General features: G+C 46.2%; 1 protein-coding gene across 13 annotated transcripts in view; it reads left to right on the top strand.

Annotated features, from left to right (window-relative positions):
* PTK2 (protein tyrosine kinase 2) overlaps window positions 1–25,389 on the top strand; it is a 171,714-nt gene extending 146,325 nt beyond the window's left edge. For all 13 annotated transcript variants that reach the window (XM_073590408.1, XM_073590405.1, XM_073590407.1 and 10 more), the window contains 10 exons: window positions 2,723–2,834; window positions 5,451–5,537; window positions 7,578–7,715; window positions 7,924–8,055; window positions 14,213–14,275; window positions 19,861–19,900; window positions 20,340–20,446; window positions 23,598–23,753; window positions 23,833–23,913; window positions 24,048–25,389. In XM_073590408.1, the coding sequence (XP_073446509.1) occupies window positions 2,723–2,834; window positions 5,451–5,537; window positions 7,578–7,715; window positions 7,924–8,055; window positions 14,213–14,275; window positions 19,861–19,900; window positions 20,340–20,446; window positions 23,598–23,753; window positions 23,833–23,913; window positions 24,048–24,260 (1,129 nt within the window). In that variant the 3' untranslated portion in view covers window positions 24,261–25,389. The remainder of the gene's footprint in view (window positions 1–2,722; window positions 2,835–5,450; window positions 5,538–7,577; window positions 7,716–7,923; window positions 8,056–14,212; window positions 14,276–19,860; window positions 19,901–20,339; window positions 20,447–23,597; window positions 23,754–23,832; window positions 23,914–24,047) is intronic.
* The last annotated feature ends 1,110 nt before the right edge of the window (window positions 25,390–26,499 follow it).

Here is a 26,499-nt window from a genome sequence, read left to right as displayed (position 1 = left end):
CTTCCTGTCTTATCAGATGCTGCACCCTGCTTTACACTGCAGCTTTCCTTCTTCTGATTTGGCTTTGATGTAGAATCAGGAGCTTAGCAGACCATCTGTGCATGGAGTGCCTGCTTCTCGGCCCATATGGCTGATCTGAGCACTGTGTGGGGGCTATGACGACTGACTGTATGGCGGTATTCAGTAGCGAGCACCCCATGTATAGATGAATGTGTTATCAGGACCTTCACTTCGCTTTCGGTGACTTTTACTCTCCTTCATTTTTTGGCCAAGAAACCGCCATGAAACGAGTCTTGTTTGTAGCTAAAAATATTGCGTTTGGGAAAATGTCGCGACGTGACTCCTTGGCCCCGCGTCCCTGTGACGGGGGAAATTATTCAGCAGCTGGAGACGAGAGGCCAGCGCTCTCCCATGGATCGGGGGTCCCCCGGCTATTTATATTGTGTGGAGGAGGGGCGGCTGCGCTCGGACAACTCTCATCTGTTCCCTCCTCCGTTGATACTTCTGAAAAGTTTTCAAAAACTTCTCTGCCCTTATAAGGAGACGTCCCCGACTCCTCTGTGGGCGTCCAGTGGTCCAGAATCCCTGATAGTTCAGCTGTATATTAATCGCCCTCTCCTCCTCGCCGCTACATAGATCTGTTTGCTGTCAGTGAATGGAAACACAGTGACATCCAGAAACTGGAGGAAAAAACCTGTTTAGATCCGGGCGCTTATCACAGCTGAGGGTTTGTTCCTCTGAGCAAAACCTGACAGCGGCACATGTCTCTATCATGTCCTGACAGTTTGTTACAATGTATCAGTGCAGGGGAACCATATTCGAGCCCCGTAATAGAAAGCTTTCAGTGTTATTCCTGCAGCGCGGCCGCTGCGTTTCCGTGCTTTTGCTCGCAGGATGGATGTCTCTCCTCACATGCGAGTGACAACATAGAAGCATTTCTACGAGGGAAGTAAATTGCCGCCATCTCTTCCCTGCATGAGTAATATGGGAAAATGTGATTCACATGTCGGGAGGGGGGTTTAGAGCCGGCCGCAGATAGTGTCATCATGTAAAGGGGGCTCAGGAGGGCAGGGCAAGGCGGGGACACATCAGGGGTTTGGTGGCCCTGACAGAGCGCGCCGGAGCTTTTCAAGTCACCGGAGAGATTCCAGACTTTTAGAGCGCAGGGACTGATGGCTGCCGTCCAACATTAACAATCCACATAGCAGAGTGGGGAGGCAGCCGCCGCGGGCCGGAGATGGGCTACAGACTGTCACATTAGCTTCTCTGCACGGCCCGGGTAAGTCATGGATGCGGCTTACTGCTGTCTGTGCACTGGTCGAGGGCAGATGTAGCAGAGTGGAATTTGCTCCGTCTCTTGGGTCTTATGTAGTTTATGGTGTGTACGGCCGGAGATATCACAGATGTAAGCGCAGTGCCGGTCCCTCTGCTGGGCCTGAAGGGTGATATTTGCCTTTTCATGACTTTACAATTGACAAGAAAAACTGCTCCGTAACGGATGATTTATCCTCTGCCTTCCCTCGCACCATCACTTCTGCTCTTCTGTGCATCTACCGCTGCTATGCTGGCATCCTCTCCGGCATCTGATGCCTTCTCTGCTCAGCAGCACCCAACTCCGCTGTGCCTCACACCTGCTCTTCTCTGCTTCCCCCACATGTCTAGTCGCACCTGCTGCATTTTCAACCTGATTCCTCTAATCTACCCTTCTGCCTCCATGTCTGCTCTTCTCTGCTGTCCCTAGCATCCTTTTTTTCTCTGTTGCATTTTGCATCCTTTTTTCTTCTCTGCTTTACCTAGTTCCTCTCTTTGGTCCTCTTTTCTCCCCCTGCTGCCCGACAATATCCTCTTTCTCCCCTGCTGCCCCACGGTATCCTCTCTTTATCCCCTGCTGCCCCACGGTATCCGCTCTTTCTACCCTGCTGTCCCCCGGCGCCCTCTTTCTCCCCTGCTGCCCCACGGTAATCCTCTTTCTCCCCTGCTGCCCCACGGTAATCCTTTCTTTCTCCTTTGCTGCCCCACGGTAATCCTCTTTCTCCCCTGCTGCTGCTGTCCCCCGACATCCTCTTTCTCCCATGCTGCCCCACGTTATCCTTTTTCTCCCCTGCTTCCCCACGGTATCCTCTCTTTCTACCCTGCTGTCCCCCGGCGTCCTCTCTTTATCACCTGCTGCCTCCCGAAATCCTCTTTCTCCCCTACTGCCCCTCAGCATTCTCTTTCTCCCCTGCTGCCCCACCGTGCCACCTGTTTGTCCTCTGTCCCCAGAGCCCTCACTTTGTTCTCTGTTGTCCCCTGGCGCCCCCTCTTTGTCCTCGGTTGCCCCCCCTGACGCCCCCTCTTTGTACTCGGTTGCCCCCCCTGATGCCCCCTCTTTGTCCTCGGTTGCCCCCCCTGACGCCCCCTCTTTGTCCTCGGTTGCCCCCGGTACCTCTCTCTCCCCTGCTTTCCCCGGCGGGCTGTGCCCACTATAGCCCTATGCTTCCTTCATATAGGATGTTTATCTCTGTCGTGGTTGCGGTGGTGGTAATATTCTTGTCTCGCACACACACGATCGTGCGGACTCGGCGACGGCTCAGATACCGGAGCGTAAATCAGTGGGGGAGGGGGCTTCCTCTGCGCTGTGCCGAGAGCACTGACAGCTGACATTCCCCATGCCACACGTCCTCCGGAGCCTCTCGCTGCCGCCGCCGCCGCCATCCACCGACCTCATCTTCTTATTTTTCAGTACGATACTAGAAGAAGAAAAACTGCAGCAAGAAGAGCGGATGAGGATGGAGTCCAGGCGGCAGGTGACCGTGTCGTGGGATTCGGGGGGCTCCGATGAGGCTCCTCCAAAGGTCAGTCCGTTATTGGGGTACACATAGTACGGTCTTCATATATGGGCTTGTTAGGCGTCAGTGTTTCATATGTCACAATGCCTCGTTTTCCGGATCTCTGCTTGCTGTCGTTCGGCAGGAACCTTCATTCTTTAGTTAAACTCCTGGAATAGACCCCCGGGGGGCAGCCTATTACCACACAGATACTATAGCCAGGCGCCTGTGTGTCAGTCACATCAAGGTTCTTTTTCAGTGACAGCAAGCAGAGATGTTACAAAAAAATAGATTTATATAGAGAATACATTGGAAAAGCGCTGAAATAAATGCTTTGTTTTCATCTGTTGTATTTTCTGCAGCTCGTGTATTATTCGTCCTTTGATAGTCAATATTTTTGCTTGCTGTCAGTGAATAGAAACAAAAATATATGTATATTCAAAGCGAACGGCTCTAAGATGTCAAACATCCTTTTGACTGCTCCGTGTCTCTTTATGACTTGACAGACATTTTTTTTTTTTTCTTTTTTTCCGTCGTAGTTTATTCATAGTTTTTCTATCGGCTGCAGAGTTTCCTCTCAGGAAGCAGCCGAGCAGAGACTACTCCGTGGCCGCAGGAAAAACAGCGAGGGCGTTACAGTTTTATGTTAAATAGAAGACATTCTCTCTGTTATTTTTTTCGGTTATTCAGCGTGTTTGGTTTCCCTGCAGCGCCTCCAGAGGGAAGAGGAAGAATTACACTCTGCCCATTCATATCAATGAAAGACAGGTCCTCCAGAGAGAGATGCTCTTTATAAGTGGTCTCTATTCTGAGCAAGACAGCAGGACCCTGAACAGAGGAACTCCCTCTGCTGACCCAGTATTAAAGGCATATGCCACTAGGATTCTGGACTGGACAATCCCTTTAATTATAGACTTACAGTACAAATCACCGTGTATTGAGAAGTTTTCCAACTATTAGAAAACTGCATCGACTTCCCGGTTTTCAAGAACTGTTTGCTGTCAGTGAATCGAAACAAGTGCATAGGTAAAGGGGTTGTTCCATCTGGACTCTACTCATTTTCAAATACCCTATTAAAGGGGTTAAAACAAGTGGAAAAAAGAGGATTGGTGGCCATCCCACCACTGAGATTCATATCAATCGGCAGATTGGGGGAAATGTTATCCCCCTGCTACAAGATGACGACATGGCAGGTCGGACGCTTCTCTACGGGGCTGCCAAAGAAAGCCGAGCGCAGAACTCAGCAGACCCTTAAGGCCTCTTTCACACTTCCGTTTTTTACAATCAGTCACAATCCGCCAGGTTTTGAAAAAAAACGGATCCTCAAATTTTTTTTGAGGATCCTTTTTTTTCCCATTGACTTCCATTAATGGCGGATTGTGACGGATTGCTGTCCGTTGCATCCGTTTTTTGTGAGGATCCGCCAAAAGTTGCTGTCCGTCACCATACTCAAAAATTTCAAAACGGAGCTTGTAACGTTTTTTTCTCTGGCGGATCCTGCAAACACTGATTTAACCCGAATTTCTTTCTGGGTGCCGGACAAAAAAAAAAAAAAAATTCTCTCTCTCTCTCTCTTCCTCTCTCTCTCTCTCTCTCTCTCTCTCTCTCTCTCTCTCTTCCTCTCTCTCTCTCTCTCTCTCTTCCTCTCTCTCTCTCTCTCTCTCTTCCTCTCTCTCTCTCTCTCTTCCTCTCTCTTCCTCTCTCTCTCTCTCTATTCCTCTCTCTCTCTCTCTTCATTTTCAGGATCCGTCTAAAAACGGATCCTGTGCCATCCGTTCACATCAGTTGAGAACGGATCCGCTTGTCCGCCTTTTTGGCGGATTATAACTGATGCAAAAAACTGAAGTGTGAAAGAGGCCTAAGGAATTAATGGCACGACGGTCACACATGCGCACTCTGACGGGGATGAAAATGACCCAATTTAGCGCTCAGACCCCCTCCGATGACCTATCCTATGGGATAAATGACTCGTTTTAGCCGCACGACCCCTTTAAGGCGCTTCTTTTACAACCTGTTAATAAAAGAAACTGTTCCTTATGTAAAATAAAAGCAATATATTCAATTCCAGCCTGGATTGACACTGCTGCTCCTGATTAGCTGCAGCGGTCATTTGACATAAGTCGCTGATATCGTTGAAACGGCATTGGTCCAGAAGGGGAATATATGCGGTTTGTATATTACATGGACAACTCCTTCGTAAATGAAACCGTACTCTAAGTAATGGACGACCCCTTTAAGCTCTGCAGATCGTTGTATGAGGGAAGTAGCGGCGGCCGGAGTAATAATCTGCAGTCATTTGTTTTGCTCCTTAATGGAAAACTCACTTTTCTGCAGAGCAATTGTCAATATGCAATTGCCCATCATTTATGCAGCTGTGTCCCGTGTTATTGTAAAGGGCCAATTAACACTTCAGCTCTTTATTTGTGGGGGTCTCGGTCAGGATGGGGGAGGGAGGCTGAGCTGTGTATTGACACGAGAGGATAAGGGTCGTCGCTGTATTCCGTGCACCTGTCCCAGCACCCTCACAATGGGGGACAGCTGCCGATCTGATGCACCCCCCCCCCCCCCACACACACACGCCGGCAGCCCGTGTCAGGTTGCAGCACGAGCTCTGCTATATCATTGTCTGTTTTTGCACTGCAGCCCAGCAGACCCGGATATCCGAGCCCGAGGTCCAGCGAAGGTTTCTTCCCAAGCCCCCAGCACATGGTGCAGCCAAACCACTACCAGGTAGGGCATAATGCATGTCGCGTTTCCTTTCCAGTAAGTCACGCAAATAGCTGGGATATTTTATGATTGTTATCTCCTGTTACCGATCATTGGGACCCCCCGAGGGATGTACAGGCTCCCTCTCCTCTCTAGCCATTGTCTATGGGGCTGACGGTGACAAGTGAGCGCTGTACTCGGCAGTCCCATAGGCAATGAATGGTGCGAAGATCAAGCCTATGCACCCTCCGTTTAATTCTGGACAGGGCTGCGAGGTCCGGGTCCCAGAACCCCATTCTTAGGATTGCTGGGGTCCCATTGGTTAGAACCCCAGCAATCAGTAGGTTATCCTCTATTCTGAGGATAGGAGATAATTTTCATATTTGGGGAATAACCCTTTAATGATTGATGGGAGCACCACTAATCCTGAAAATGAAGGGACCACCAAGGCAAAACTTAATTGGCGCTGTTTTTAGGGGAGTAAAAAAAATTTTTCGAGCCTCACGAAACCCCAGATTATCGGACATGGTGGACAATGCGCAGATACCTCACTGACCTCTTCTTGTCCTCGGGAGCTTTTCCCCTTCCCCATGAGGAGTATTTACAGCTGACATGGCCTCGAACCCCGTGAGATAATGATGTGTCATCTCCTGTGTCACCGTATTTTGTGGTTTTGTAGAGATGTGACACCTAAGATGCAATTAAATACAGACACTATTACACAGAGAGAAATAGAGTACAAGTCCAATATCATGAAAAATGACATTATTTATTAAAAATGTAGTACTGACAAATTACATACATATATGACAAAAATGAAGGATCAGATAATGTCCGCTGCTATTAGTCCTACAGATTTCAATAGAGAGATCCTAATAGGTGCGCATCCTGATAAAACTCCCACTATCCCATGCAATAGTGCTAACCCATATCTTTCTCAAGGTGACGGCACCTTGAGAGAGAGGCGAAACGCGTGTCGGTGGCGGCGCTGCCTATTGTCCTGGTGGAGTTCAATATGGGTAAGCACTATTGCATGGGATAGTGGGAGTTTTATCAGGATGCACACCTGTTAAGATCTCTCTATACTTCTTTAATCCTAATGTATGGCCCATATCCATCATAAGCACTTAGCACTTTATATTGAAATCTGTAGGACTAATAGCAGCAGACATTATCTGATCCTGCATTTTTGTCATATATGTATGTAATTTGTTAGTACTACACGTTTAATAAATCTTGTCATTTTTCATGATATTGGACTTGTACTCTATTTCTCTCTGTGTAATATGTTATGCTGGAGTGTCCACTTTCCATTCCCATTGAGTCGACACTACAAAGTGGGCGACTCTATTGGGATATATATTTGGTTCCGTATGGTGTTGTTTTATATAAATACAGACACTAGTGGTCTCGTTTCCCCCCCCTGTATCCAGATCCACTCCACCTATACAGGGAGCGTTTCACGTAATTAGGCAACATTAACGAAGTGCTACTACAACTCCCAGCATGCACTTACAGCCTCATTGTCCCCTGATTACGTGTACTTTCCTGCTCCGCGTGCGTCATTTTATGTCAGTCTGGAAATCTTTACTTATGGGAATGGGGATTGCAGCATACACAGAGGTATGTGGGATCGACCCTTTCGGCAGTGTGGGCGAGCCGCAACACGCGTGTAACACAAGAGGAGCATCTGTGCAGGGAGGGGTACTGCTCGATTATGTAAGGGGGGCACAAAACTGCAGGATACGTTCAGCCATGTCATGCTGGACAGATAGTAAAAAAAAAAATATAGTATGAGTGTCTTATGCTCCAGTCACAGTCAAAGCTGCAGCCACTGGTCCTCCAGCAGCTCCCTGGCCTCGTATTTGGTAGTACACGTCTCTCCCATATCGCAGCACGGCATCTATACATCCTGCTGCAATAGTCATCCGCTACTGCAAAGCTACAACTCCCAGCATACAGTGGTCCGGGCATGCTGGGAGTTGTAGCTTTACGACATCTAGAGAGCTACGGGTTTGGTACGACTGGTGTAATGACTGTCTATATGATTTCCTGCCTCCATAGGTGTCTGGGTATCCGGTCACCCACAGAATCCCCTCTATGGCTGGAAACATTTACCCCGGCCAGGCCACAGTCTTAGACCATCACGATTCCTGGAACCATCGGACGCAAGATGTTAACATGTGGCAGGCGAATATGGAGGTGAGCGACCATGTATTATTATTATTATTATTATTATTATTATTATTATTATTATTATTATTATTATTATTTTATATAGCCCCATTGATTCCATGGTGCTGTACATGAGAATGACAAAAGAAACATCGGTCAAATTAGTAATTTGGTTAAAGGGTGATTTGGTAGTTAGTGTATTGTGTAGTATGGTAATGGCTGTTTGTGTACACAGGATTCAGGACCCTTGGACATGAGATGTTTGGGGCAGGTCCTACCTACACATTTAATGGAGGAACATCTAATAAGACAACAGCAGGAGATGGAAGAAGACCAGCGCTGGCTGGAGAAAGAAGAGCGTTTCCTGGTAATTAGAAGTGCTGTTCATTGTACACAACTGTAATACTGCCCCCTATGTACAGTTGTGGCCAAAAGTATTGACACCCCTGCAATTCTGTCAGATAATACTCAGTTTCTTCCTGAAAATGATTGCAAACACAAATTCTTTGTTATTATTATTATCTTCATTTAATTTGTCTTAAATGAAAAAACACAAAAAGAATTTTCCTAAAGCCAAATTGGATAGAATTCCACACCAAACAAAAAAAAGAGGGTGGACAAAAGTATTGGCACTGTTCGAAAAATCATGTGATGCTTCTCTAATTTGTGTAATTAGCAGCACCTGTAACTTACCTGTGGCACCTAACAGGTGTTGGCAATAACTAAATCACACTTGCAGCCAGTTGACATGGATTAAAGTTGACTCAACCTCTGTCCTGTGTCCTTGTGTGTACCACATTGAGCATGGAGAAACGAAAGAAGACCAAAGAACTGTCTTGAGGACTTGAGAAACCAAATTGTGAGGAAGCATGAGCAATCTCAAGGCTACAAGTCCATCTCCAAAGACCTGAATGTTACTGTGTCTACCATGCGCAGTGTCATCAAGAAGTTTAAAGCCCATGGCACTGTGGCTAACCTCCCTAGATGTGGACGGAAAAGAAAAATTCACAAGAGATTTCAACGCAAGATTGTGCGGATGTTGGATAAAGAACCTCGACTAACATCCAAACAAGTTCACGCTGCCCTGCAGTCCGAGAGTACAACAGTGTCAACCCGTACTATCCGTCGGTGTCTGAATGAAAAGGGACTGTATGGTAGGAGACCCAGGAAGACCCCACTTCTTACCCCGATACATAAAAAAAGCCAGGCTTTGAGCTTGCCAAAACTTACCTGAAAAAGCCTAAAACGTTTTGGAAGAATGTTCTCAGGTCAGATGAGACAAAAGTAGAGCTTTTTGGGCAAAGGCATCAACATAGAGTTTACAGGAGAAAAAAAGAGGCATTCAAAGAAAAGAACACGGTCCCTGCAGTCAAACATGGTGGAGGTTCCCTGATGTTTTGGGGTTGCTTTGCTGCCTCTGGCACTGGACTGCTTGACTTTGTGCATGGCATTATGAAGTCAGAAGACTACCAACAAATTTTGCAGCATAATGTAGGGCCCAGTGTGAGAAAGCTGGGCTTCCCTCAGAGGTCATGGGTCTTCCAGCAGGACAATGACCCAAAACACACTTAAAAAAAAAAACACTAGAAAATGGTTTGAGAGAAAGCACTGGAGACTTCTAAGGTGGCCAGCAATGAGTCCAGACCTGAATCCCATAGAACACCTGTGGAGAGATCTAAAAATGGCAGTTTGGAGAAGGCACCCTTCAAATATCAGGGACCTGGAGCAGTTTGCCAAAGAAGAATGGTCTAAAATTCCAGCAGAGCATTGTAAGAAACTCATTGATGGTTACCGGAAGCAGTTGGTCGCAGTTATTTTGGCTAAAGGTCGTGCAACCAAGTATTAGGCTGAGGGTGCCAATACTTTTGTCTGGCCCATTTTTGGAGTTTTGTGTAAAATGATCAATCTTTTGCTTCATTCTCTTTTGTGTTTTTTCATTTAAGACAAATTAAATGAAGATAATACCAAAGAATGTGTTTGCAATCATTTTCAGGAAGAAACTGAGTATTATCTGACAGAATTGCAGGGGTGGCAATACTTTTGGCCACAACTGTACAAGAATACAACTGCTACAATACTGCCCCCTATGTACAAGAGTAAAACTAGTGTAATACTGCCCCCCTATGTACAAAAATATAACTACTATAATTCTGCTCCTATGTACAAGACTATAACTACTATAATACTGCCCCTATGTACAAGAATATAACTACTATAATACTGCCCCTATATACAAGAATATAACTACTATAATACTACCCCTATGTACAAGAATATAACTACTATAATACTGCTTCTATGTACAAGAATATAACTACTATAATACTGCCCCCTATGTACAAGAATATAACTACTATAATACTGCCCCCTATGTACAAGAATATAACTACTATAATACTGCCTCCTATGTACAAGAATATAACTAATACTGCCCCCTATGTACAAGAATATAACTACTATAATACTACCCCTATGTACAAGAATATAACTACTATAATACACCCCTATGTACAAGAATATAACTACTATAATACTGCCCCTATGTACAAGAATATAACTACTATAATACTACTCCTATGTACAAGAATATAACTAATATAATACTGCCTCCTATGTACAAGAATATAACTACTATAATACTGCTCCTATGTACAAGAATATAACTACTATAATACTGTCCCCTGTGTACAAGAATATAACTACTTTAATACTACCCCTATGTACAAGAATATAACTACTATAATACTGCCCCCTATGTACATATGTACAAGAATATAACTACTATAATACTGCTCTTATGTACAAGAATATAACTACTATAATACTGCCCCTATATACAAGAATATAACTACTATAATACTGCTCCTATGTACAAGAATATAACTACTATAATACTGCTCCTATGTACAAGAATATAACTATAATACTACCCCTATGTACAAGAATATAACTACTATAATACTGCTTCTATGTACAAGAATATAACTACTATAATACTGCCCCCTATGTACAAGAATATAACTACTATAATACTGCCTCCTATGTACAAGAATATAACTAATACGGCCCCCTATGTACAAGAATATAACTACTATAATACTGCTCCTATGTACAAGAATATAACTACTATAATACTGCTCCTATGTACAAGAATATAACTACTATAATACTGTCCCCTGTTTACAAGAATATAACTACTTTAATACTACCCCTATGTACAAGAATATAACTACTATAATACTGCCCCTATGTACAAGAATATAACTACTATAATACTGTCCCCTGTGTACAAGAATATAACTACTTTAATACTACCCCTATGTACAAGAATATAACTACTATAATACTGCCCCTATGTACAAGAATATAACTACTATAATACTGCTCCTATGTACAAGAATATAACTACTATAATACTGTCCCCTGTGTACAAGAATATAACTACTTTAATACTACCCCTATGTACAAGAATATAACTACTATAATACTGCCCCCTATGTACATATGTACAAGAATATAACTACTATAATACTGCTCTTATGTACAAGAATATAACTACTATAATACTGCCCCTATATACAAGAATATAACTACTATAATACTGCTCCTATGTACAAGAATATAACTACTATAATACTGCTCCTATGTACAAGAATATAACTACTATAATACTGCTCCTATGTACAAGAATATAACTATAATACTACCCCTATGTACAAGAATATAACTACTATAATACTGCTTCTATGTACAAGAATATAACTACTATAATACTGCCCCCTATGTACAAGAATATAACTACTATAATACTGCCTCCTATGTACAAGAATATAACTAATACGGCCCCCTATGTACAAGAATATAACTACTATAATACTGCTCCTATGTACAAGAATATAACTACTATAATACTGCTCCTATGTACAAGAATATAACTACTATAATACTGTCCCCTGTTTACAAGAATATAACTACTTTAATACTACCCCTATGTACAAGAATATAACTACTATAATACTGCCCCTATGTACAAGAATATAACTACTATAATACTGTCCCCTGTGTACAAGAATATAACTACTTTAATACTACCCCTATGTACAAGAATATAACTACTATAATACTGCCCCTATGTACAAGAATATAACTACTATAATACTGCCCCCTATGTACAACAATATAACTACTATAATACTGCCCCCTATGTACAAGAATATAACTACTATAATACTGCTCCTATGTACAAGAATATAACTACTATAATACTGCTCCTATGTACAAGAATATAACTACTATAATACAGCTCCTATGTACAAGAATATAACTACTATAATACTGCTCCTATGTACAAGAATATAACTACTATAATACTGCTCCTATGTACAAGAATATAACTACTATAATACTGCCCCTATGTACAAGAATATAACTACTATAATACTTCCCCTATGTACAAGAATATAACTACTATAATACTGCCCCCTATGTACAAGAATATAACTACTATAATACTGCTCCTATGTACAAGAATATAACTACTATAATACTGCTCCTATGTACAAGAATATAACTACTATAATACTGCCCCCTATGTACAAGAATATAACTACTATAATACTGCTCCTATGTACAAGAATATAAGTACTATAATACTGCCCCTATGTACAAGAATATAACTACTATAATACTGCCTCTATGTACAAGAATATAACTACTATAATACTGCCCCTATGTACAAGAATATAACTACTATAATACTGCCCCTATGTACAAGAATATAACTACTATAATACTGCCCCCTATGTACAAGAATATAACTACTATAATACTGCCCCCTATGTACAAGAATATAACTGCTATAATACTACCCCCTATGTACAAGAATATAACTACTATAATACTGCTCCTATGTACAAGAATATAACTACTATAATATTGCTCCTATGTACAAGAATATAACTACTATAATACTGCCTCCTATGTACAAGAATATAACTACTATAATACTGCCCCCTATATACAAGAATATAACTACTATAATACTGCTCCTATGTACAAGAATATAACTACTATAATACTACCCCCTATGTACAAGAATATAACTACTATAATACTGCCCCATGTGCAATAATATAACTGCTATAACACTGCCCCCTATGTACAAGAATATACCTGCGTGTTCAGGTTGTGTAATAGTTCGGTGATCATGTGCTCTTCCTATATATCAGTTTGTGTTGCACCACATTTTTCTTACAGGATGTTTTGACATGTTTGGACCCATCATTTGTGCAATCTCTTGAGCCGCCCGTGCGCTTTTTCCCCTCTTTTTGGAATCCCTTATGAGCCGTTGTGTAAGGTCGTCCGTCTCCTCAGATGATTCCCCTCAGTGGTGCAGAGACTGATGGGCAGAAGCTAACGCTGCTCCTCTCACCCTTGAGGGCTGGGTTATCTGGGACCCCCCTCCGTTTACCAGGTCAATTTGCCTGGTTCTCCCCAGGAGGGCGACCCCTTGGCCAGGAGGATTTGTCTGATGTGCCTTATGAATCTTCCGCTTGGCCCTGCTGCTCCCATACATTTCACTGTCCTTCTGTGGCCGTCAAAATTAAGTTTCTACAATATTCTAATTTTTTTCTTTTTTTTTCTTTTTTTTTTTTTTGCAAGACCTCTGCTTGTCGTCTGTGTGTCTGAATTTTGACCTCCTTCCTCACAAAGCTGCAAAGCTTTTTACTCATCTCAAAGCCGATGATCAGCTGTAGCCAGGTGGTGTAGAACTACAACTCCTAGCATGCCCTGACAATCTGCACTGGAATAGCGGTGCCATTTAAAAAAAGATCGCAGCCTAGCAAATACCTGTCGGGGTGTAGGGAGGAGGGAAAGCAGTCGGCAGGTTGTGTCTCTTTAAATGGCAGGCATTCCTGGGCAGTCGTACCGACGCTGCAGCGCATCTTGGATATTGTGACGCCCACGTGATTTATTTTCCCAGGGCTTGGGGTTGGCACAGTTCACCTACCTGGCACCACCTCATCCTCGTGAGTCACGTCTCGGGAAGCATGCATCACCCCCGATGTGTGTCCGCTCTCCGGGGCGCTGATGATTATTTATGGTCTGTGCCACCGCCGCTTCTCTCCTCCGCTCTTCCTGTATCGCACACTCCCTCCGCAGCTTGTGCAATGCTAAAACCATCCAGTAATTGGCTTCACTTCCAGTCCTGCGGCTGCAGCCAAGACGAGCGCTCACATCGGCCGTCCTCCCGCAGGAAACTGGACTTAATGCTGCAGCTTGGCTGCTGTTTGTTTTCGAGAAGCGGCTCAGGGAGGCGAGCACCGCGCCTCCGCTCACCATGCAGGTCTTCACGTGTTGTGTGGCCAGAACGGTACGGGTTAATGCCGAGTCTGCATTTCTTTACAGAAACTGTGGAATACCTTCTACTTTTTTTTTTTTTTTTTTTTTTTTTTTCTTGTGTAACTTTTAAATTGACTTTTTTTTATTTTTATCTTCTCCATTATTTTATTTATTTTTCTTAGAAGCCTGACGTCCGGCTTTCCCGCGGCAGCATAGACCACGTAGACGGCAGCATACAGTGTCCGGTAAGTGGCCGCTTCTTCATTCTCCCGGGAACAGTGTTGACCTTTCTTTTTGTTGCAGCTGTTTGTTACAATGGAAAGCACAGGAAGGGGTTAACGGGGCTCTGCAGGTCGTAACTTGAAGCGGGTCGGTCTTCGCCCATTCTTGTGTAATTAAAGGGTTAATTGTGGCATCGTTTTGCCTGGGGTCTTGCAAAAGGGTAAATGAATGCATATGAAAAAGTTTTGTAACTTTTCAATATACTTTTGTTACTTTTTTTTTTTTCTTCGAGATCTCTGCAGGCTGTCAAGTGCTAATAATCTTGCTTACATTCCTGGACTGAAAAAACAATAATAAAGCAAAAAAAAAAAAAAAATCTGATTTTGTTACAATCCTTCCCAGTCCAGGCAGTGCCTGAGTTCCCGCGCTGGTACATTGTAGCGAACAGTCAGGACAGGAGAGCGATTTGCACTCGTGTTCATTGTAAACATTCCTTGCTTTGGGTTTGTTGCTGGTTTTATGTTTTTGCATGAAAATCAGTGTTTCCATTCACTGACAGCAAGCAGAGAATGCTCAGTAACGGTGGAGAGATAAACAATTAAGTATATCCCAAAGTTTCAGAACTTTCGATCAAGCATATATATCCCTGTAAGGCTTCAGACAAACTCTTCGGGTCTGCTACATCAGCGTGCTTTTTGCACACCCGGGTGCACGGTGTCGGCATTAGGTGGAGCTTTGCACGGGTCGTTGTGCGGTTTCTGGGGTGGTGACTGTAGGTTTCCTTTTTGCTGGAGGTGTGAGGTTCTTGTCTCCTATGATATACGACCTTGTACTTGTGACTCCGCAGATGACGCGCTGCGTTCTCCTCCCGATTCTCCATCGTCTTACTCGAATGAGACAGGCGGTGAGGCTGAACGCACGAGGGGTCAAACGGCAGGACGGTTTAGACAGTAAATTGTGCTTATATTTGTCACACTTGTGCATGGTTTGGCCGTCTGCATTGAGCTGCAGATGTGTTGCAGTGTGGAAGGCGAATGGTTAAGTGCCGTTCTGGAGTCTGGGAAAGATAGGTGACGAGTCCTACATGGGTGGGAGCTGTAATGAAAGCCCATTTCACCCTATGGTTGGAGGTAGATGGTTGAATGCATAATGAAGTAACATCGCCGTTCTGGGTTGTGAGAGAGATGGGTCACAAATCTCGTGTGGGACTTAGAAGGAAAACTCAGCTTTCCTAAAATCCTAGTAACTTTTCAGCAGCAATGTAAGATCTGCGGAGCACTATAGTGCAAAGTCATCGTGCAGTTCAAGACTCCAGGAAAGCTGGGTGTCAAGTCTAGGAGATAAAGTTGGTGGAGTACATCATTGGTACCACTGGACGTTGTGGATTACTGAACCAGTAGGCGTGCCACCCAGCTTTTCTGGCGTTCTGAATAGCATATGTGAAGCAGAGTGAGAGTCAGAAATGGTTGATGGAGACATAGCCCGCATCATCATTCAGAAGTCTGGAAAAGATGGCGGACAGCTCCTATAGGGTTCTGTGATGGGGGGCCCATCTTGTCACCCAGCTTTCCTGGGAGCGGATATGTTATGTCTGTGAGTTCTCATTTAGGACTTTCTGTCCTCTCCCAGTTTCTGTAGTCTGCGATGGCAATGTTCATCTGAAGGCCGCAGAAACGTCTTTCTCTCCTGTCATGCGGGTGCAGAGGGGTCTTTCTCTCACATCTGCCAGGGGCCAGATGGGTCTTTCTCTCCCGTCAGGCGGGCGCAGAGGGGTTTTTGGCTCCCGTCAGGCGGGCGCAGAGGGGTTTTTGGCTCCCGTCAGGCGGGCGCAGAGGGGTTTTTGGCTCCCGTCAGGCGGGCGCAGAGGGGTTTTTGGCTCCCGTCAGGCGGGCGCAGAGGGGTTTTTGGCTCCCGTCAGGCGGGCGCAGAGGGGTTTTTGGCTCCCGTCAGGCGGGCGCAGAGGGGTTTTTGGCTCCCGTCTGGCGGGCGCAGAGGGGTCTTTGGCTCCCGTCTGGCGGGCGCAGAGGGGTCTTTGGCTCCCGTCTGGCGGGCGCAGAGGGGTCTTTGGCTCCCGTCTGGCGGGCGCAGAGGGGTCTTTGGCTCCCGTCTGGCGGGCGCAGAGGGGTCTTTGGCTCCCGTCTGGCGGGCGCAGAGGGGTCTTTGGCTCCCGTCTGGCGGGCGCAGAGGGGTCTTTGGCTCCCGTCTGGCGGGCGCAGAGGGGTCTTTGGCTCCCGTCTGGCGGGCGCAGAGGGGTCTTTGGCTCCCGTCTGGCGGGCGCAGATGGGTCTTTGGCTCCCATCTGGCGGGCGCAGAGGGGTCTTTGGCTCCCGTCTGGCGGGCGCAGAGGGGTCTTTGGCTCCCGTCTGGCGGGCGCAGAGGGGTCTTTGGCTCCCGTCTGGCGGGCGCAGAGGGGTCTCTCTCCGCATGGTGACAGATAAATATTTAGCTCTGCTCTGGATTCCTGTCTCATCCCATGAAATAGTCGCTCTCCCGGTCCTCGGGGTGAGGAGTGCGCAGAATTCCTGTGGTTGGAAGCCCATGAAAGGATCGCTGGAGTAATCCAAGGTTTAGATAAGACAGCAGCAGAATTCCTCTCCCCATCCTCCTCCTCCTCGTCTTCTCCTTCCCGTCCCAGAACCTCAGAGCTGCGATCCTGTCACTGCTGCGGCCAAAGCAACATTTCTCCTGGATTGCACTCCATACTTCACAGGGTGAAAAATGGGCCTGAGACGGGAAGTCAACCAGTGGGGGAAAAAGAGGCAGCTGGAGCCACATCCACGTCTCCGCTTTGTACTGTCTCATTGCTTCAGAAATGGAGGGGAAAAGACTTCTTTATGTATGCATCTCCTACACAGCTGGGATACCCGACTGCAAAGGACCATCGATTCAGCAGTCATATTCCATCTTCTGTCTTATGCTCTTATCACCTGGCATTCAGCAGGTTAAGAAAACAGAAGCGACTAAAAATGCCTCTTAAATACTAAAGATGCTCACATTTTTTTAGCACAATTTGGTCATTTCCATCTTCGTGATCTCCTCTTACTAAACTTTCTTCTCTCCCAATACATCCTGAATGCGGCAGCCAGGATCGTATTTCTGTCCAGCCACTACACTGATGCCTCTTTGTGCCAGTCATTGCACTGGTTGCCCATCCCCTACAGAGTACTGTATAAGCTCAGTGCTGCACTGCCCTACATCTCTTTTTCTGTCTACTACCCTACCCATCCTCTCCACAGTGCTGCACTACCCTACCACCCTACCTGTCCTCTCCACTGTGCTGTACTACCCTACTTCTTCCCCTCATCTATGTCTACCACCCTACCTGTCCTCTCCACAGTGCTGCACTACCCTACATCTCCTCATTTCTGTGTACCACCCTACCTGTCCTCTCCACAGTGCTGCACTGCCCTACATCTCTTCCTCATCTGTCTACCACCCTACCCGTCCTCTCTACAGTGTGACAACGCCCTACATCTCCTTCTCATTTCTGTCTACCATCCTACCCGTTCTCTCCACAGTGCTGCACTGCCCTACATCTCCTTCTTATTTCTGTCTACCATCCTACCTGTCCTCTCCACAGTGCTGCACTGCATCTCCTCCTCATTCCTGTGTACTTCCCTACCCGTCCTCTCCACAGTGCTGCACTGCCCTACATCTCCTCATCTGTCCACCATTCTACCTGTCCTATCCAAAGTGCTGATCCAACATTTTTCTTGATGGCATCTGGGATAGATACGATGTTTTGATCACGTCTTACTGAATTATTTTGATTTGACTTTTTTTTTTTTTTTTTATAAATGTGGAGATACCACATACGTATTTTTTTTATATTTAATAGGTGAAAGAGGGGTGATTTGAACTTTTTTTTTTCTTACTTCTGAAAACTTTTCTTTTTTTATATACTTTTTATGGTCCTTATCTCGAAGCTGTAACCGTCTGATCTCTTGTGCTATATGCAGCAATACCAGCATATGCTGCATATAGTAGTAATCATGGTCTCATTTGCAGCCCGGCCACAGGCAGGCACTCAGGTGAGTTCTTTGACAAGCAGACCCTCTCGGAGCAGCCCATCGTTGCCCCTCAATCGCATTATGGGGACGCCGATGGCTCATAGAATGACGCACCCCCCTGCCGGTGTGTTGTTACATAGCTCATCACTATGAGACCATTGTGATCCGACACCCTCCATGATCAGCTGCGATCTGCTCCAGCTGTTCTCGGCAGCGACTAAATAATATGGGGGGCCGCTGTGTCACCCCCCCATACATGGAGATATAAGCTGATGGATGTGCTGCCCCAACCAATCTGTAGGATAAGCTATCAGTATGAGGAGTCCTGACTCCTGGACAACCCCTTTAAGGGTTTAAAATAAAGAATAACGAGTTTTTTAAAACATTTTTGTTATTTTGTTCCAGGGTGTTTTTTTTTTTTATGTTTTTTTTTTGTTATTTTAGACTTAAATTTACCCATAAGAACTTTCCCGCTTGGCGTCTTTTAATTTTTTTAATTCCCAACAATCTCACGGTGCGTTGGAAGCCCCCGGAGGGGCATCACGGGCTCACTTTTTGGTTTCCATTTCAAAGTCGCGAATGAAAAATAGTTTGCAGAGAACACAAAAAATTTGTAGATATGATAAGGTCACATGATGGCGGATGAGGAATGTTCATGGGAACCTGGAGTTTTGGATTCTGTCTTATACTATTTTGTCATCTGTTTTGCTTTATATAAAATTTACTAACATTTTCTGGATGTCTTTTTCGGAATTTCGTTGTTTATCTTCAAGCTATTTTTGGAATCTGTTCTCAAGTGTCTGATATGTCGTTGTCTGCGCATCGTCCGTGTCACAAGCCGCTTGTGTTCACAGAGGTATACTGTGATGACGGTACAGTGAGCTTCTCAGAGGACAGAGGTCTTGAGCCGCCGAGGGCAGAGGCACCCGCTCCCGAAGGGCAGGGGTGCCCTCCCCCGAGAGGTCCTTAGGAGGGAAAAGGTGCCCGCTTCTGGGGGTAGGGGCTTCAGGGGCAGGGGTGCCTGCTTCCCGAGGGGTCCTTCGGAGGACAATGGTGCCCACTTCCAGTGGTAGGGCCTTCGAAGGGCAGGGGTGCCCTCTCCCGAGAGGTCTTTAGGAGGGCAAAGGTGCCCGCTTCCAGAGGGTAGGGCCTTCGAAGGGCAGGCGTGCCCGCTCCCGAGAGGTCCTTAGAAGGGCAAAGGTGCCCGATTGCGGGGGGAAAACATGCCCGCTTCCGGGTGGGTAGGGCTTTCGGAGGGCATAGGCGCGTGCTACTGGGGGATAGAGCCTTCAGAGGGCTTAGGCGCCCGCTCCGAGGGGTAGGGCCTTCGGAGGGCATAGGTGCCCGCTCCGAGGGGTAGGGCCTTCGGAGGGCATAGGTGCCGGCTCCCGGGGTGGCCTTCGGGGGGCAGAGCGGGATCCGGACTCTGCACTATGTATTTTCACCGATATTAGACACTCGTGACGGGCTGGCAGTATTCAGTCCTGGCGTCGGGATTAGCGATCACTCATCACCTCCGGGTGATCTCTGTGTGTCACTTTGTTTCTCTTTCCGCTGTGTCTCAGAACAGATATAAATGGTTTTCTTGTCTCTTACAGGCCGGCACCCAGCACATCTATCAGCCCGTTGGAAAGCCAGGTAAGCACATGAGATGTGGGGCATCTGGGCGGCACGTCTGGTTACAAGGAGGCCATCTGCCTGACTGGCTATAACAATAGATTGGCAATGCTGTCGAGAGCCCTCACTTGGCATCTGTTTCTGTAGATCTCCAGGTTTGGATTAAGATTAAATGGACATATGATCTCTGAACGGTGGGGGTGTGCTGTACCCACAGGATAGGTCTCCCTGCAAAATGGTGCCAAAAAGTGCACTGGTGCAGCCTCTGCTTGCCATGGCCTCGTGGTACGTGCTTGTCTGACATTTCTTAAGGGGATATGCCCCTGTTATGGTTCTCCACCGTTCCATGTGAAGAGGGATCTCCTGTTTTCTTATTTCTCCCTGTTTTTACTCAACGTCTGTGCGAATCCTCGGCTCTATATTCATCTGTGATTTCACCTTTTTTTTCTTCTGTTTTCAGACCATTCTGCTCCACCAAAGAAGCCCCCTCGGCCGGGAGCGCCCAGTCACCTGAGTAATCTGGCCGGGCTGAACAGCACAGGGGACAACTACAACGAGGGAGTGAAGGTAAGAAGACGAGCTCTCCGTGTCTGTGATGTGGCGACATGCCGGTGGGCTTCATCTTCTGTGGCCCCCCAACCGATAAGATAAACGTGGGGTGAGCTGATGTTCTGCTGCTCATCCTTCAGTCGCCATGTACACCATCACAGTGCAGGGAGGAGGGGGATGCAGCTGCATCTTCTCTCTCCATGTCTGCGCCTCCTCCCTTCTCACAGTGAGAAGTGTCCAGCTGCTGTACGTGTAATCACTTTGTTAGCTGCTGGCGGAGGAGCGGGGAGAGGATGAGGCTGCAGCTCAGGGCCTCTGTCCTCAGAAAAGTGGTCAGCTGATAGCGGCGACAAAATAGGCGAGGGTGTAAGCAACCTGAAGTGCCTAGCGCTGATGTGTGGTGTAGGAACTGTGCGCCCTCGCTGACACTTGGTGCACAGGATAATGACGCTGACACTCGGGGTACATGGTAATGATGCTGGCTCCTGGGCTGCGGGATAATGACTCTGGCTCCGGGGGTGCGGGATAGTGACGCTGGCTTCGGGGGTGCGGGATAGTGACGCTGGCTCCCGGGGTGCGGGATAGTGACGCTGGCTCCCGGGGTGCGGGATGGTGACGCTGGCTCCCGGGGTGCGGGATGGTGACGCTGGCTCCCGGGGTGCGGGATGGTGACGCTGGCTCCTGGGGTGCGGGATGGTGACGCTGGCTCCCGGGGTGCGGGATGGTGACGCTGGCTCCCGGGGTGGGGGATGGTGACGCTGGCTCCCGGGGTGGGGGATGGTGACGCTGGCTCCCGGGGTGCGGGATGGTGACGCTGGCTCCCGGGGTGCGGGATGGTGACGCGGGGTGCCGGGACGGTGACGCTGGCTCCCGGGGCGCGGGAGTACCACATTCTAATTTTGGGGGCTCCTATACCACGTCCTGTCAGTGGTTTGTGTCGTGCAGTAGAGCAGTCCAGTCCCAGGTGTTGTGCTGGATGTGGAGCTGGTGAGTTATTATTCTCGCTCCTCGCCGCTTCTGGCGTATAAATCAGATCTGTAAACTCCGGAGACGTCAGTGATTTTCCATGGAAACTTCTCTGGCTCCTGGATTCCTTCAAAGGTTTTCCCGGTGACTACTCAGCGCTGTTGTTTATGAGCGGATTCTGCCCGGCCAGCCACGGTGCCAGACTCGTGCCAGCTGTGCTGTGGAGGTCGCAGCACATGTGTAGTGCTGCCATATGGCGCCATGACGGGCACTGCCATCATTCGGGCCACCTGGTGGTCTGTGTTTGATGTCGGGTGATGGAGGAATTTCAGCAACGCTTCGGACGAGAATGATTTGATTGTGCTGTGCTCTGCCGAACCCGGGTCTGGATCTACAGATTTCTAGATCAGGGGCGATCACAGACCTCCTCCTCCTTTTTTTTTTTTTTTTTTTTTTTTTTCCCTCTTGTGCATGGCTTTCTTTCAGAAACGGCGCCACACCTGATCAAAGGTGGTGTGCGGTATTACAGCTCCTCCACTCACTTCAGTAGAACTGAGCTGCAATACCAGAGACAACCTGCAGGCAGGGGGGGGGCGCTGGCTCTGAATTGTACCTGTTGACCTGACAATTCAGCAGTGAATGTACAGTAATTCTCCTATTTTGGATATTTATCACCTTTCAATGTTTTTGACCACCTATTTTTTTGAGAAAATGGGGGTCCCTGATCCTCTTCCATAAGGACAACTAATCTACTAGGGGGTCCAGAAACCTTTAGTGTTGCATGGCCTGTATTACTGCATGTGCTGCGAGTATCCGGAGACCCTCCCTCCCCCGCGCTCATTACCGGCCAGTCCCCCGCTCGCCATCTCTGTGTTATCTGCATGGTTTCCGCTGCCACATGTATTAATTTCCTGTTTTTGTTTTGTTTTTTTTCTCTCTGGTTAAATCTTTATTAACCCTCTGTCCCCCTCGCTGTGCTCGAACCTAGCCGTGGCGGGTAAGCACTGTTGTGTTTGTGTCTGTGCACGTGCCAGTTAGTTTGGGGCAGGGGTGACACTCGGATTTGTGAACTCTGGGGGTCACATGAGTGTCTCTGGGGGTCACGTAAGTCGTTTGTATATTCTTCACCGTGAAATAATTCACGGTCGGGAATTTCTGTAGAAGGCGGAAGGAAGATATGGTATTTTTCGAAAAATGTTTTTAAAATTGTAAGTAAAAAAAAAAAATGCCACTTTGTCTCCAGAGACCCCTTTCTCCTCCGCCATATCTATTATTTGAGAGCACTTGGTCCCCTCCGCGTTTGCATTAAACCCTCCAAGTCTTGGTGTCAGATGTGGTTAGTGACCAACACAGAGTCGACCGCTCCCCAAACCACAGGCCGCCCCAACTCTGAGCCCGCAATGTCGGCACCAGAGCTTTCCACCTTCTTCCGTTGTGTTTTTTTTTTTTTATACTTCTTTTTTGGACAATTAGTGAGATTCCCATCCATCCAGCCATAAGCATGTTCGTGAAGGTCAGGGCTGATGAAGAGGGTCAAGACTGAAGCTCAAAATTGCTGTTCCTCTTTTTCCTAAATGTGATGGATCAGGTTTCAGCAAATCATTTTTAGGAAACCTGGGTAAACTTTAACCCCCCCGAGTGTGAAAGCGGATAATTTCTTTAATTTCCTTTTTACGGCAATTAGGGGCTTAAACTGATAAAATGCAGCCCCCCACTTCCAAGGGGTTCTCCAGCTTCAAGCACAGTCAACCAGCAAAGACCACAAGGCAGCATTCAATTCTTAGTTTTTTCATCCTTAATCTTATACCCACTAGTCCTTTTTTTCCCCAGACTTTACAGATGGCACCGTGTAATATACTAAGGGTGAATCAGTGTGCCGTGATGGCTTTCATTCCTGTCCAGCAGACACTTGGCATTGTGCAGACAGGTCCACGTTTCTGCAGATGCTCTCTGCTTAGTGTAGAGCCCCTCACCACCAAAGGTGGCATCCAATGGTGAAGCCCTCTGGGTAGTCGTCTACTGCGAGTCTTCTTCATTGTGGCCGATTAAATATTTTTGGCCTTGAAGCTTCACTCCAAGTTTTTTAATGCATAGCGCCACCTAGGGGTCACTGATTGTGTGGAGGTGGTGTATTCATTTTTAGCCTTTTTTTTTCTTTTGCTTAGTATATTTTCCGTACTTATACGTCGTTCATTCTTTCCAGATTCAGCCGCAGGAAATCAGTCCTCCGCCGACCGCGAACCTCGACCGCACTAATGACAAAGTCTATGAAAACGTGACCGGTTTGGTGAAAGCTGTGATTGAAATGTCTAGTAGGATCCAGCCGGCACCTCCCGAGGAATACGTCCCAATGGTGAAGGTGAGGATATCTCCGACCGGCACGCGAACGCGGCGTAACACGAGACGTAATAACGACAGATGGTCTTTCCGCTTTGCAGGGGGTCGGTTTGGCCTTGAGGACGTTATTAGCGACTGTTGACGAGACCATTCCTGTTCTTCCAGCCAGTACACACCGAGAGGTGAGCGTGAGACCCCCATACTGTGCCTATAATAATAGCCGGGAGGGGGGAAGCAATGTGGTGGTTTTTGTAGGGTTGTGGAATAAAAACGGGAAAAAAATGTTGGTTTTTTTTTTTTTTACCTTTTCTAATAGATTGAAATGGCACAGAAGTTGTTGAATTCGGATCTGGCGGAGCTCATTAATAAGATGAAGTTGGCGCAGCAGTATGTCATGACCAGTCTCCAGCAAGAGTACAAGAAGCAGATGCTGACCGCCGCGCACGCACTGGCCGTGGACGCTAAGAATTTGCTAGACGTCATTGACCAAGCCCGGCTAAAAATGATCGGACAATCGCGGCCGCACTAGAAAAAAACCTTCCGTGATCCTCCCTTTTGTCATATACCTGTCTGAAGTGTCTCGTTTTTGGGATTACGCGTCGCCTTCCACCAGCGGTTCTGGTCACCAGTGGGCGGCCATGCAGTCCAGTGCTGACTTTCGGCAGCAGGTGCCACTTGAAGTGTTACCCCCCCCCCCACCGAAATTCCCTTCCAAAAAGAAAGAAAAAAGTTCCCTGCAAGTGTGACGTGGCCTGCTTGCACGTCCGTCATCTGGGGGAATCGGCGGATTCAGATCTCCGAAAATAGCAAGGAGGAAGGGCAAATCCGATGCAGCCCGACGGGCAATGAGGCCCTGTGATACCCGGGATTTGGGGGGGGACCAGAAAGCACACAGCGTCCACGTGGGATCCACGATGGCTGGTGCAACTGGAATCTCTTCTGTCGTCTTATGTTTTTTTATTTTTTAACGTTAAGTCGCAATATGCTACAAAAACCTATATTTTGGAGACTATCAAGGAGAGACGTGGAATGGATCCTTCCAGCTTTACCTTCCCTCTTTTTGGATGTGTGTAATTTTTAATTGGAAGCAACAATGAGAATTGGTGTAATTTTTTTGACTTTTTTTTTTTTTTTTTTCTTCCAAGCTATGTATAAAGCACGCTGCTGAACTGACAGAACATTTGCATAGAGAGATCCAGAGCCATTATATATATCCCATTTTTTTTATATTAAAAATATATAATTTATAAATAAATCTTACGGCCGTGCTAACATTTCAGCTCTCACAAATGTCTTGCCTGTTATTAGATTTTTTTTTTTTTTTTTTTACTTTAGGGGATTGTGTTTTTCTTTTTATCTTGTTTTTTTTCTACATCACAACCTTAATACCCAAATAAATTATGAACCTATTTCTAACTATTTTCATGTAACCATGTTCCCCTGCCTTGGGATGGTTTGGGGGAATATTAATGATTCTCAGGAAGAACATAAAGACCTTGTACAGTTTGTCAGAGCGAATACTGAAGCGTCCTGAAATCGGCTGCCGCTCATCTATTTATCAACCATTACGGCAAAATTTGTCCGGATTCCGAGTCTGTGGATGACGGTCGGATGGATGCTCCGCGTATGAACGTCATTAAAGCATTGGAATATAATGATATTCGAGTCTCTCGTGAATATGGCTTCAGTCGACGACTGTTTGTATGGGGCACAATTGGGATTGAGCCAGAACGGTGCCGTACGCTACGTTTATCGGTGACTTTTGCTCCTCACTAGACACTTTGGTGCAATATACAGAAAAGGGGCCGTGGCTGAGGAGACTGGTAAAATATTGCATTTTTATTACAGACCCGCACTAGTTTATTTAGCCTTAAGCCTATAAAAGTTGGACCAAGAACAAAGGACATTTTAATCATTAGATCTTGGAATAATAAGTGCCAACATTGGATGTTAAAAAAAAAAAAAAAATTCCTGTGCTGAGATAATCTTATACATGTGCCCGTACTGTGTAATGGCCATGTGTGACCGTACAGGAACATGGTCTGATCATAGCACATCTGCTGGGCAGGGGAGCATAAGTCACAAGTGAATACACAGCAGGGGCTCACAGCTGCTACTTTCTTAGGTAACACATTCCCCTGCTTGTTTTATCACAGGAGCGAGCGATTGTGCTGCGTCTCCAGCCTTCTGACCTCCTCATACATCAGGACGGTGACATATAAGCTCAGTGGCTGTTAGATCTCCTATGTCGCTGGTTGATCTATGACTGATCCTTTATATACCACACTACACAGGACAGATTCTCTACACTACACCACATAGAAGAGTTGCAGACCCTATATATACCACACCGGAGAACTGACATATCCCTTAGTCTGGTCAAAAACTTGCATTTTCGCCAAATTTTGGTTTTCCCAATGTATGCTTTTTCAGGTTTTAGATCAGCATTTGCAGTAACTTTACATTGTTATGAACGGTTATCAGATTAGTTGCCAAAAAAAAGTCAGTCCCCGCAATGAAAATTAACGTAATTCCAAAAAAAAAAAACATTCACATTGAATTTCAGCTGATACAACATCTGTTTGTTATTTTAGTGACCTTCTTGTTTAGCTTGTGTTATCAAGGACAAGGCAGCTGATATATAATTCAATCAGTATGAAAGAGTGATAAGTGCAGTCTGGTTACTATAAAAGAGTTGGTGTGTGAAAGCACAGTCTTCCGGTATCCATAGTTACCTCCAATGAAATACTTAGTTATCAGTGCTTTGC

Source organism: Dendrobates tinctorius, unplaced genomic scaffold (genome assembly GCF_039654945.1).
Source record: "Dendrobates tinctorius isolate UK_male_01 unplaced genomic scaffold, ASM3965494v1 ptg000116l, whole genome shotgun sequence".
Taxonomy (NCBI): domain Eukaryota; kingdom Metazoa; phylum Chordata; class Amphibia; order Anura; family Dendrobatidae; genus Dendrobates; species Dendrobates tinctorius.
This window is presented reverse-complemented; position numbering and strand designations above follow the sequence as displayed.